This window comes from Bos indicus, chromosome 23 (genome assembly GCF_029378745.1).
Source record: "Bos indicus isolate NIAB-ARS_2022 breed Sahiwal x Tharparkar chromosome 23, NIAB-ARS_B.indTharparkar_mat_pri_1.0, whole genome shotgun sequence".
Classification (NCBI taxonomy): Eukaryota; Metazoa; Chordata; class Mammalia; order Artiodactyla; family Bovidae; genus Bos; species Bos indicus.
This window is the reverse complement of record NC_091782.1, coordinates 13,940,283-13,952,613: the sequence shown is the minus strand read 5'-3', so window position 1 is coordinate 13,952,613 and position 12,331 is coordinate 13,940,283. Positions and strand designations below refer to the sequence as shown.

Below are 12,331 nucleotides of genomic sequence, written 5' to 3'. Positions count from 1 at the left end.
TAGATAGATTTCATAGTGCGAGATCTACCGTACTGTTTGTGTGTTTCTGTTTCTTTTCTGTTGGTACTCAAAGCACACTTCGTTTTCAGTGTCACATTTTCTGATAACACCCCGAGATTCTTGCCTTTGCCATCTTGTCTACATGGAACATCTTGTATTTAATATCCTTAAAAAGCTGCCTTCTTCCATTATTTAAATCCCTCCTCCTCCACAGGGTGTATGGGTTACTTTAGATTTACCCATAGGCATAGCACAGCACAGGAAGTATTTTACGAACGTTCCTTATCAGCAGCTGACGCCACCCTGTTAGCCAAGTAAAACATAAGCTTCTTTTATAAACTTGGAGGAGGAAATAGATTGCAGGCATTTGTGTACTGCAGGATTTCTGCTACATTTGATCATTTTATGTTTGTCAGATAATATGATGGCATTAAACTGAATGAACTGCATCTTAACATAAGTTTTATTAATTACTGTTTATTTTTTCTTTTAGAAATACCAATAAGAAAGTAGTCTATTTATATAAAGTATAACTGGCATCTCTTCCTCTTGTGTTAATATAGTTAGTTCTAATTACATTCCTAAACATGTCTGCATTGGAGGCTTGCTCTCTTGCAAAGGCATGGCCCTGGTAGCTTTTCTTGATGGGCTATGAAAATTTGTGTCAGTGACATCCCAAGTTGGTACTGTGGTTGAGCTGGTCACATACCAAGATTATGACTTTAGGTAAAGAATCAACTGATGGAATTCTAAGAAACAGAGAACAGCCTTGATGCATATTTTGATGACGATAAAAGAGGTAGAATTCAGTATTAAATGTGAATTAAATTTGGCCTGTGAATATTGTTCAGAACTGAGAATAGCAGTCTAATCATAAGCTCATCAATTATTCAGTAGCACCTTGGGGGTATTAGTGCACAGAATACAGAAGACCTATCCACTACCCTTTAGAGTTTTTGTTCTAAGACAGAAAGGGAGAAGCATGCGTTCTTTTTTAATGCACTTTATTCTTCCACAGTGCGGGTGAATTTTATATGTGCACATACAGGCAGGCCCCATGGTTGTATATTCACAGGGGTTTGTGGAAGATCTGGGGTGGGATTAAGTTTGGATCATGAAAAGATGACAGTTTTACAGGAAAAGTCCATTTTTTCTCTAATTGTAAGAGATGTGGATTTCTTGAACTCTTTGCCTAAAATTTTTGTTCCTAAAATGAGTCATTTTCTTGATACATGCTATTCATCCCCTTATTCTGTGTATACACTATAAATTTGGCTTTGGCTGTAGAAGGGCTTCCCTGGTGGCCCAGCTGGTAAAGAATCCGCCTGCAATGTGGGAGACCTGGGTTCAATCCCTGGGTTGGGAAGGTCTGCTGGAGAAGGGAATGGCTACCTACTCCAGTATTCTGGCCAGGAGAATTCCATGGACTGTATGGTCCATGGGGTCACAAAGAGTTGGACGGGACTGAGTGACTTTCACTTTCACTTGGCCTAAGCCATAGATTTGGGTCAGTGGGTCTTATTTTGGACAGTAACTACTAGACTACATGAGGATATTTGTCTCTGAGTTTTATTCTTTCTTTTCATTGCAGTAGAGAATGGTATGTTGGAGGAACAAAGACAATGCTCATAAAACCAAAGGGAAGGGATTATATGTAGTGGTGGGGGGCGGGGCGGCAAAAGGAAGACTAGTATAATTTGTGAACATGTCCTTTAGATTATGTGCTAGAATGGCAACAAATAAATTTGTAAATCAAGATTTTTAGTGGACTAATTTCTCAGTTGATTTTTTTTTTATTTCAGTTTTCTCAGAAGATAGCCAAGATAGCAGGGTTTAACAAACTGCATCAAAGTATGCACAGAAGAACATTTTTATAACATCTACAAATGAAAAGCCAATTTCCTTTACCCAGACAATAATCCAAATGTTCACAGTAGCTTCACTACAAGGAAATTAAATTGTTGCAATTGATGATTCCACTGCTTTAATGGGAGTTCATGCTATAATAACCTTTATTAATTAGGAAAATATCATATAATTTAAATCTGGGCCAGAATATTACAGACCCATAAGATGCCACTGAAGAAATTAAAGAGAAATGGCTGTCCTATATTTTCAAATATTATTACAACTAATAACCTCTGTACTCATCATGACTTTTTCATTGTTTTTTTTGGGCTCTTGGTGCATATATTTTTCTGTTCCTAGTGTACAGTTCATATAATTTTCAATAGACTTGAGATCAGTAAGGCTGATAACCCCCAAAAGGATAATTATATAAACTCTGAGATCTATAAATGATAGCCAGTTGCAGTCTGTGACTTGTCATTTCCATCTTACAGAGGGTTGTCTTACAGGGTGTTACACAGTGGCACAGACAAGAGCTGAGAGACTGAGGGTTAGGTTGGTGACTGAATAATGTAGGTCTTTGGGTAGTAGGTTAATGAAATCTGGTGGTGAGTTTCTGTACCTTTAATCCCTTTCTGAAGCATAAACTCAAGAAGGTACTCCGTAGGGAAGAAAGAAGAAACAAGCTTCAATATTTGGGGAAATATAATAATATTAATAGAATGAAACTCACTTGGGTCACTTGTTATTTTGTTTTAGGATACCTGATATGAATGCTTTTGTTTGAAGGTATTTGGGAAAGATTGTTTTAATTAGAGACTGGATTTAGAGAACTGAAGTACTAAGTAGAAAATAAAAATAATACTGCAAATTACTGTGTATATTGGGCCATATTTGCTTTGGGAGTCTCAGATATTTTGTGATTGAATAAAAGAGTAGCTTCTCGCAGCCACCCCAGAATTAGATGTCATTGCCAAACTGAGCCAGGAGCATTGCCCAGTCAAGGAAAATGCTTCTTAAAATATGGCCCAAGGTTACTGGTAGGCCTTGATGAGAAAATACTGGCAAATGTCAGGAGATCTCATAGTCTTTCATGTATATATCCTTTGGCGCCTTGTTAGTGACCATACAAGGGAAGCATTAAGAATATGCACAATGTGGCATTCATAAATCCATGTTAGCATAATACAGGAGTTCATAAAAGATTCTGATTTGGTGTTCTACTAAGAAGTCTAACTTAAGCAGTCTGTAGCAGCATTATTCGGAGAAGGCAATGGCACCCCACTCCAGCACTCTTGCCTGGAAAATCCCATGGACAGAGGAGCCTGGTAGGCTGCAGTCCATGGGGTTGTGAAGAGTTGGACACGACTGAGCGACTTCCCTTTCACTTTTCACTTTCATGCATTGGAGAAGGAAATGGCAACCCACTCCAGTGTTCTTGCCTGGAGAATCCCAGGGGCGGCGGAGCCTGGTGGGCTGCCGTCTCTGGGGTCGCACAGAGTCGGACACGACTGAAGTGACTTAGCAGCAGCAGCAGCAGCATTATAGAACTCCTATTCCACATGTGAACATGCATAAGTTAGAATTATTTTATATTTTTGTAAACATACATATCACTGTTATGTTGAGTTGGTTGTGTTTTTCAAGTTGTTTCTGTTCTTCCTTTATAAATTACTGTTTAATCTTGTCATTATCAGTTTAATTTGTTACAAGTTGTTTAGCTAGTTACCTACAGTGTATATTGATGCATATTTGTGTTAATAATATTCTTGATCTGTAATTTTTCAGTAGAGTTTTAAAACATTGTAGGTAAAAAAGTTGGATTGAAAAATGACACTGCCTTTTTTTTTTTTTTTTTTTTTTAAACACCATGGCATATTTTACCTGGTCTGAATAGAGTGTATTTAAAAAAAAAAAATTGAGAACTGCTGGTCTGAGGAGCTAATTAGCAGGTCTAGTAGTCAGTAGTCTGATTTCTTCAGTATTACTACAGCATAGCTCTAATAAGTTCAGAACTTTGACAGACTTTGGTTTAAAAATGCGATTTATTGTCTGTGTCCTTGGACTTGTTGTCTAATCTTGTTTGTCCTTCAATTTTTCCTGTCTGTTAAATAAAAGAACAGTATGTGCTTAATCCAGTTGTTTGAATACTGGGTAGGATGGTGTGTGTAAAATGCTAAGGACTCTGCCTAGCTTATACATAAGTCCTCAATAATAGTAACCATTATTATTTGTTATTGTGCTTGTTGTTCAGTCCTGTCCTACTTTTTTGTGACCACATTGACTGTAACCAGCCAGGCTCCTCTGTCCTTGGGATTTCCCCAGCAAGAATACTGGAGAGGTTGCCATTTCCTTTTCTAAGGGATCTTCCCCACCCAGGGATGGAACCTATATCTCCTGCATTGCAGGTAGATGTTTTTCTTTTTAACCACTGAGCTACCTGGTATAGATAACCATTATTATTAGGTAAGAAGTACTTTCTGTGTCTCTTGGAAGAAAAGTTATGACCAACCTAGATAGCATATTGAAAAGCAGAGACATTAGTTTGCCAACAGAGGTCCGTCTAGTCAAGGCTGTGGTTTTTCTAGTGGTCATGTACTGATGTGAGAGTTGGACTATGAAGAAAGCTGAGCGCCGAAGAATTGATGCTTTTGAACTGTGGTATTGGAGAAGACTCTTGAGAGTTCCTTGGACTGCAGGGAGATCCAACCAGTCCATTTTAAAGGAGATCAGCCCTGGGTGTTCTTTGGAAGGAATGATGCTAAAGCTGAAACTCCAGTACTTTGGCCACCGCATGCGAAGAGTTGACTCATTGGAAAAGACTCTGATGCTGGGAGGGATTGGGGGCAGGAGGAAAAGGGGACGACAGAGGATGAGATGGCTGGATGGCATCACTGACTCCATGGATGTGAGTTTGAGTGAACTCCAGGAGATGGTGATGGACAGGGAGGCCTGGCGTGCTGCGGTTCATGGGGTCGCAAAGAGTCGGACACGGCTGAGAGACTGAACTGAGCTGAGTGACTGAACTGAACTGAACTGATCTTGCTGTGTCCCTACTGCAAAATTTGTTACTATTTAATAGATTGTTACTTTGTTTTAAGTTTCTGCCTTTATAATATATACATATATCAGAGTATACTTGATTTACTATATGTTGTGTTAGTTTCAGGTGTACGCAAAGTGATTTAGCTGTATATTTACATATATTTATTATTTTTCAGATTCTTTACCCTATAGGTTATTACAGAATATGGAGTAGGGTTCCCTGTGCTATGCAATAGGTCCTTGTCGGTTATCTATTTTATGTATAGTAGTGTGTATATGTTAATCTCAAGTTCCTAATTTATCTCTTCTCCCTCACATTTCTGCTTTGATAACCATAAGTTTGTTTTCAAAATCTGTGAGTCTTTTTGTAAATAGGTTCATTTGTATCATTTTTAAAAATTAAATTCCACATGAATGATATCAGATGATATTTGTCTTTCTCTGACTTACTTCACTTAGTATGATAATCTCTAGGTCCACCCATGTTGCTGCAAATGGCATTATTTTGTTCTTTTTTATGGCTGAATAATACTCCCTTGTATATATATGTACCACATCTTCTTTATACATTCGTCTGTCAGTGGACATTTGGTTGCTTCCAGGTCTTGACTATTGAAAATAGTGCTTCAGTGAACTTTGGGATGCATGTATCTTTTTGAAGTATGGTTTTCTCCAGATATATGCCCAGTAGTGGGATTGCTGGATCATTTGGTAGTTCTGTTTTTAGTTTTTCCTTTATTTTTAAGGAACCTCTGTACTGTTCTCCCAGGTGGTTGTACCAATTTGCATTGCCACCAACAGTGTAGGAGGGTTCTCTTTTCTCTACCCACTCTCTAGCATTTATTGTTTGTAGACTTTTTGATGATGGTCATTCTGACTGATGTGAGGTTATGCCTCACTGTAGTTTTCATTTGCATTTCTCTAAAAATTAATGATGTTGAACATCTGTTCATATACTTGGGCCATCTGTATGTCTTTGGAGAAATGCCTATTTAGATCTTCTGTACTTTTTTTTAGATTGAGTTGTTTTTTGACAAAGAGCTGCATGAGCTGCTTATATAGTTTGGAGGTTAATCCCTTGTTGGTTGCTTCGTTTACAGATATGTTCTCCTAGTCTGTTGGTTGTCTTTTTTTTGTTTATGATTTCCTTTGCTCTGCAAAAGCTATAAAGTTTAATTAGGTCCCATTTGTTTATTTCTGTTTTCACTTTCATTACTCTGAAAGGTAAATCAAAAAAGATATTGCTACCATTTATGTCAAAGAGTGTTCTGCCTGTGTTTTCCTCTAAGAGTTGTGTAGTGTCCAGCCTTAACATTTAGGTCTTTGATCAATTTTGAGTATATTTTTGTGTATGATGTTAGAGAATTTGCTAATTTCATTCTTTTACGTGTAACTGTCCAGTTTTTCAAGCACTGCTTATCTTATTGAAGAGACCACCTTTTCTCCATTGTATATTCTTGCCTCTTTTGTCATAAATTAATTGACCTTAGGTGCATGGGTTTATTTCTGGGCTTTCTATGCTGTTTCATTGATCTATATTTCTGTTTTTACTCCAGTACTGTACTGTTTTGGTTACTGTAGCTTTGTAGTATAGTCTGAAGTCATTTTAATGCCTTTATTATGAAAATTTGTTGTTAATAATAGAATATGTTGCAAATGATCTCACCAATTTCAAAATTGAGGGTTACTTTTATTGAAATATATTTGACATCTAACTGTAAATTCAAGATGTACATGTTGATTTGCTACATTTATTTATTATAATATGATTGCCATGATACAATAATCAGGACCTCTATCATGTTACGTAATTATTTCTTTTTAGTGGTTAGAATAATTAAGCTTTCGTTTCTTAGCAAGTTTGACTATAATACAACGTTGCTGTCTATGTTCACTATGCTGTGTATTAGCTCTCTGGGACTTACTGGGGGACGAGTCACCTTATAAAATCTGACTACTAGGAGTAGAGTTGTCCTAATGGCTGTTTTCTTGTTGTCTGCTTGTGTTGGCAATGTTATATTATCTTCAACCAGTGGTTTCCTTGTAGGAACCTTTTAAAATTCACTTGTCATTTTGTAAGCAATAACTTAAACTATATAATTTTTGGTAAATTCAAGTAGCAGGCCCAGGCAAACCTGATATTTCCCTTGAACAAAGGAGGACAATTCCTTTTAGCTCATTTTTCTAGGTTAAAAATATATATCGTTAAAAGTGTTAAGAGGGGCTTCCCAGGTACCTTAGTGGATAAAGAATCCATCTGTAATGCAGGAGATGCAGGCAGATGTGAGTTCAGTCCCTGGGTCAGGAAGATCCCCTAGAAGAGGGTATGACACCCACTCTAGTATTCCTCCCTGGAGAATCCCGTGGACAGAGGAGCCTGGTGGACTACAGTCCATAGGGTTGCAAAGAGTGGGACATGACTCAAGTGACTGAGCACTCATGCAAGTGTTAAGATTTTTTCCCCCAAATTTCTATGATTTGTATTCTACTCTCCTAGGATGTGAATACCCCATTTTGAAAACAATTAGCTAATTATTTGAATATTAACTCTTATTCTGATACAAGAGTATAACAATTTTTTGTATATGTTTTGGTACAGTATCTATGGAAGACAACTGTCTTTGACTTTCTACAAATCATAAACTCATGGCTAGTTCTAGTGTTGACTTGACTTCTCATCTAGTCCTACTTTCCTCAGTGGACAGTGAGTTCTTCAAAGGTGCAACTTTCTTTTATTAATCTTTGTGTTTGTATCACCTAGCACTTGTAGCGGAGAAGGCAATGGCACCCCACTCCAGTACTCTTGCCTGGAAAATCCCATGGACGGAGGAGCCTGGTGGGCTGCAGTACATTTGGTCGCTAGCAGTCGGATACGACTGAGCAACTTCACTTTGACTTTTCACTTTCATGCATTGGAGGAGGAAACGGCAACCCACTCCAGTGTTCTTGCCTGGAGAATCCCAGGGACGGGGGAGCCTGGTGGGCTGCCGTCTATGGGGTCACACAGAGTCGGACACGACTGAAGCGGCTTAGCAGCAGCACTTGTAGTGAGAGATCAATAAATCTCTTGTGGAATGAATTATATATAGCTCCGGAAACTAGTTTGTCCTTTGACAAACAAGTGGTAAATACATGTGGTAATTGGTAAATGGAATTACATACACTCTCCATAAAATGATCTCATCAAATATTTTATGATACAGTTCCTTAGTGTTCCAAGCTGAGAGTATCTATAAATATTTATTTACACATATATAAAATCATAGAGTGACAAGAATTTGGAGCTGGACTGGATGTTAAAAATCATTTAATTTTTCCCAAAGAAAGACATTTCAGGAATCCCAAGACAAGAAAATGCCCATGAACTCCAGTCATATTTCTCACTGTAGCACTTTACTGCCTGATGATGCTGCTCTTCTGCAAGGTTTTAAAATGGATCTGCAGAATATCAGAATCAAGGTTACACCTACCGTATTGTCAGTCTACACCTGTTTATTCAAACTGTTGTATGACAAGGGTAGAGTATATATCAAAAGAAGTGGGGCATCCTTCCCATGAGAAAGTAGAATGTGATTTTTTGTGAGTGTTTTAAGATGCAGCAGGACATCATTTATCTCCCCAAGCGATATTAATTTAAAGTTTAAGGATTACTACTTCAAATTATACACCACATGGGTACTAAGTGCAGAAAGAAATTGCTAAACCATATGCTTGTAAATACCATCTCTTTCCTCAAGAGAAAAATCATTTATATTTTGCAATTAAAGAACAGGTCTCTTTTCTCATAAAGTTCTTTCAGTCAAGAAATACATGGGGCACAGAGGGCTTCCCAGGGGAGATTTATACAGCGGTTCAAGGACTCTGGTGTCTCCACCTGGAACTTTGGTCTTTGTCTATTTCCTGATTAGACTCTGGAGAGTAAACTTCAAGTTCAAAAATTATAGTAAACCCTTGTGAAAGAAAAGTTTGTAAACAGTTCTGTTGTAAGTGACTTGAAGTAACGAAGTTGATATTTAGGTCAGTTTGGTTTTTTCACAATTATAACATTACAGCATTGTGAACTACATATGGTGCTCTTGCCTTATTGATGGATGTTGTTTCCTGTTTCAGTGAGAACAAATGCATGTGGGTTTTTTATTGCATAATAAATGGTCAATAACCCTGAGAATTTTAATACTGCAGCTTTAGCAGTTTTTTTAAAAAAATTCTGATGTGTTTGAATCCAGGAAAGTTTAACCAACCACACACACAAAATTGGATAGTTTCTATACCACCACCCCTGGTAAATGAATTCATATGAAGTCTCAGAACTCTCAACTAGTAACTGATTATGATATCACGAATGGTACCATTTCCTCTCTTAGAGTAAGTCTCTGTTCCCCTTGCCTGCCTACTCGTCTCTTTCCTCTTACCTTGAAGGAACAGCTTGAATGAATAGATTACCCTTGCTCTATTCCTGTGAACGTCAGCAAGTTTAGACTCTGGGACTGTCAACTGGAGCAAATTTCAGACCACTTTGTTTACATCCAAGAAAATATGCTGTAAATTGAGAAAAGTCATACTGAAAATCTCTTAAGGTGAAGATGTTTATAGTAGGCTATGCTACCCAGGTATCTGATATTCATTACTTTTTGCCTGTCTTAGTGTAAATGAACTTTTTGTCCTTGACTTCAAATTGTTAATTATTTTTTACTTGTAGTGTAATATATAATCCCTCTGTTTACCATTCTGTCTTAATCACTAAGTCAGGTACTACTGGATGTGGCAAATTAAAGCACTTGCTGTCTTATACAAAAACCAGTTTAATTTGTGATTTTAGTGGCCAAAGTTATTGAAATATTTGTGTATAGTTTTATTACAATAGAACATGCTTGTTATAAAAATTTTAAACATTACAGAAATAGATATTATGCTGTGTAAATTTTTTCCCATAGCCCAGTGGTTAATCCATTGGGTTAACCCTTGTTAACAATTTGGTGTGTGCTTTTTATGTGTTTAACAAAATAAGGTTATATTATTGTTTTGCAGCTTGCCTTTTTGCATGTAAACATATATTTAAGATTTTTCAATGTCAATAAGGTATTTAACTTTATTTTTTAAAATCATTGTACAATATTCCATTGTATAGGCTTATCATTGTTTATCCAGTTCCCATTAAATGGGCATTTAAGGTTTTTTTTTTTACTGTTACAGAAAGTGCTGAAGTTAACATTCTTATGTAATTAGTTTTGTGCTCTTGTGTGAATATCCAGCTTATTTTTTCAAAATGGCTAGCCAACATTTTTTATTGAAAAAATTTATATTTTCTCCCACTGAATTGAGTTAGTGCATTTACACACACACACACACACGCACGCACGCACGCACGCACACTATACTGTGTCTGTTGTTGTTACCGTTCACTTGCTAAGCGGTGTCTGACTCTGCAACCCCGCAGACTGTAGCGTGTCAGGCTCCTCTGTCTTTCTGCTGTCTCCCTGAGTTTGCTCAAAGTCATGGCCATTGAGTCGGTGATCCTGTCTTAACCATCTCATCCTCTGCTTCCCCCTTCTCCTTTTGCCTTCAGTCTTTCCCAGCATACGGAATACCTGTGTATATTTGGGTTTATTTCTGGACTAATGTTTTAATGTTTAATTTTATGTTTAAATTTAATGTTTAATGTTTTAATGACGTTGCTTAATTGTTCTAATGAATGATTTGCTTTCTCATCCAGTACCCTGGCCTCCTTTTGTTGCTCTTCTTTTTTAGAGTATATGTGAAATCACATATTTATTCTTTCAGATAAACTTCTTTACCCAAATTTACTTTAAAAACTTAGTTGTGGTTCTGATCATTATTACTTTTAATTCCTGTATTAATTAGAACATTCTCTCAGCTTTAAAAATCTCTTGATAAATATAAAATTCTCATTTTTCCTTCTCAGTTTACTAATACGTATGCCCATTTGTCAAATTATTTTTAACTGTATCCCTACCAAGAACATTTTGGTGAATTTTGTTTTCTGCTGCTAAAGCTTTGTTTTTGTTAACAATATGAGGGACAATAAAATATCAAATATTCTTTTCTATAGGGTGATTTAGAGATGATTGGTATCTTTACAACATCTCCAAACACTGTATGTCTTTTCACTTATTTTTCTTAAATCCCTCAGAAGAGTTTTATAACTTCTTTACATGTTCTATGAGTTTATTCCTAGATATTGCAGTTATAGATTGCAGAGCTTTCCCTTCATATTTTCTATCTGGTTGTTTTGGACATGAAAGGAATACTGTATATTTTCATATACAGTCAACTACTGAACAATACAATGGTTGGGGTGCCTACCCTCCACACAGTTGAAAATTCAAATGTAATTAGCCTTCCATGTGTGAGGTTCCTCTGTATCCTCTGCTCCTATCCATCTGAGGATCCACAGTTGTGGCTCATGTAGTACTGTGGCATTTGCTATTGAAAAAATCCAAGTATAGATGGACTCATGCAGTTTAAACCCATGTTTAGGGGTCAACTATAATAATTTATGTGATCACCTTAGTGAACCTTGCTTATTTTCTCATTTTTTTTCAGTTAATTCTCATGGATTTTTTTCATGTAGGCAATGAGATTATCAGCAAATAATGATTACTTTGCTTGTTTGTTTCCTAATTCATTTACCTTTAACTTTCTTAATTGCATTGTCTTTTGCCTCTGAAAAATGTTAATAATGGTGAATAGATATCCTTGTCTTATTTCCAAACTTTCTAGGGATGTTTTTAGTGTTTTTATTATTAATAGTTTCTTATATCTATTATCCCTGGAGAAGGCAATGGCTACCCACTCCAGTATTCTAACCTGGAGAGTCCCATGGACAGAGGAGCCTGGCGGGCTACAGTCCATGGGGTCACAAAGAGTCAGACATGACTGAATGACTAAACACACATATCTATTATAGTTAGGATGTGTGTGTATAAAGTTAAGAAAGTATTCATTTATCCCTATTCAATGAAAACTTTTAAAAATAAACTTCTTAATGATTGTTTAAAAAGGGATTTTAGCTTTTATTGAGCTAATACATGATTTTTTCCCCTTTAATCTTTTGATGACAGTTATTTTTGCTAATATTCATATCTTTCTTGGAATTGGCCAACTTTGTCCTGGCTCCTTTTGCTTAATTCTGTTTTCCAATATTATACATAGGAATTTTTCATTTTTACTAATTTCTGAGTGTGTGATGTGATCACGTCTTCATGTCAGGGTTAAATTGGCTTATAAGAAGAAGTAGAAAACTCATGTGCACAGGAATAGTTTAAATAACACTGTAATCATCTGATCCTTAAAGTTTTGAAGAAACCTGTCCATGAAACGGTTTGGATCTAGCGTATGGAGGTCAGGGGTTAGGGATTCATTTAGGCAGATGGGGTAGGTTATTTACTTAGTATCCCTCTCTCCTATCCAAATCTAA

General features: G+C 36.6%; 1 protein-coding gene across 5 annotated transcripts in view; it reads left to right on the top strand.

Annotated features, from left to right (window-relative positions):
• The window catches only part of BTBD9 (BTB domain containing 9), a 414,263-nt gene that overhangs the window by 20,159 nt on the left and 381,773 nt on the right, over window positions 1–12,331 (top strand). Inside the window, exon 1 of one of the 5 annotated variants that reach the window (XM_070777437.1) lies at window positions 8,357–9,503. The exons of 3 other annotated variants lie outside the window; for them this stretch is intronic. In XM_070777437.1, the coding sequence (XP_070633538.1) occupies window positions 9,477–9,503 (27 nt within the window). In that variant the 5' untranslated portion in view covers window positions 8,357–9,476. Of the gene's footprint in view, window positions 1–8,356; window positions 9,504–12,331 lie in introns of those variants that run through there. One more of the 5 variants, XM_070777440.1, reaches the window with a different exon arrangement.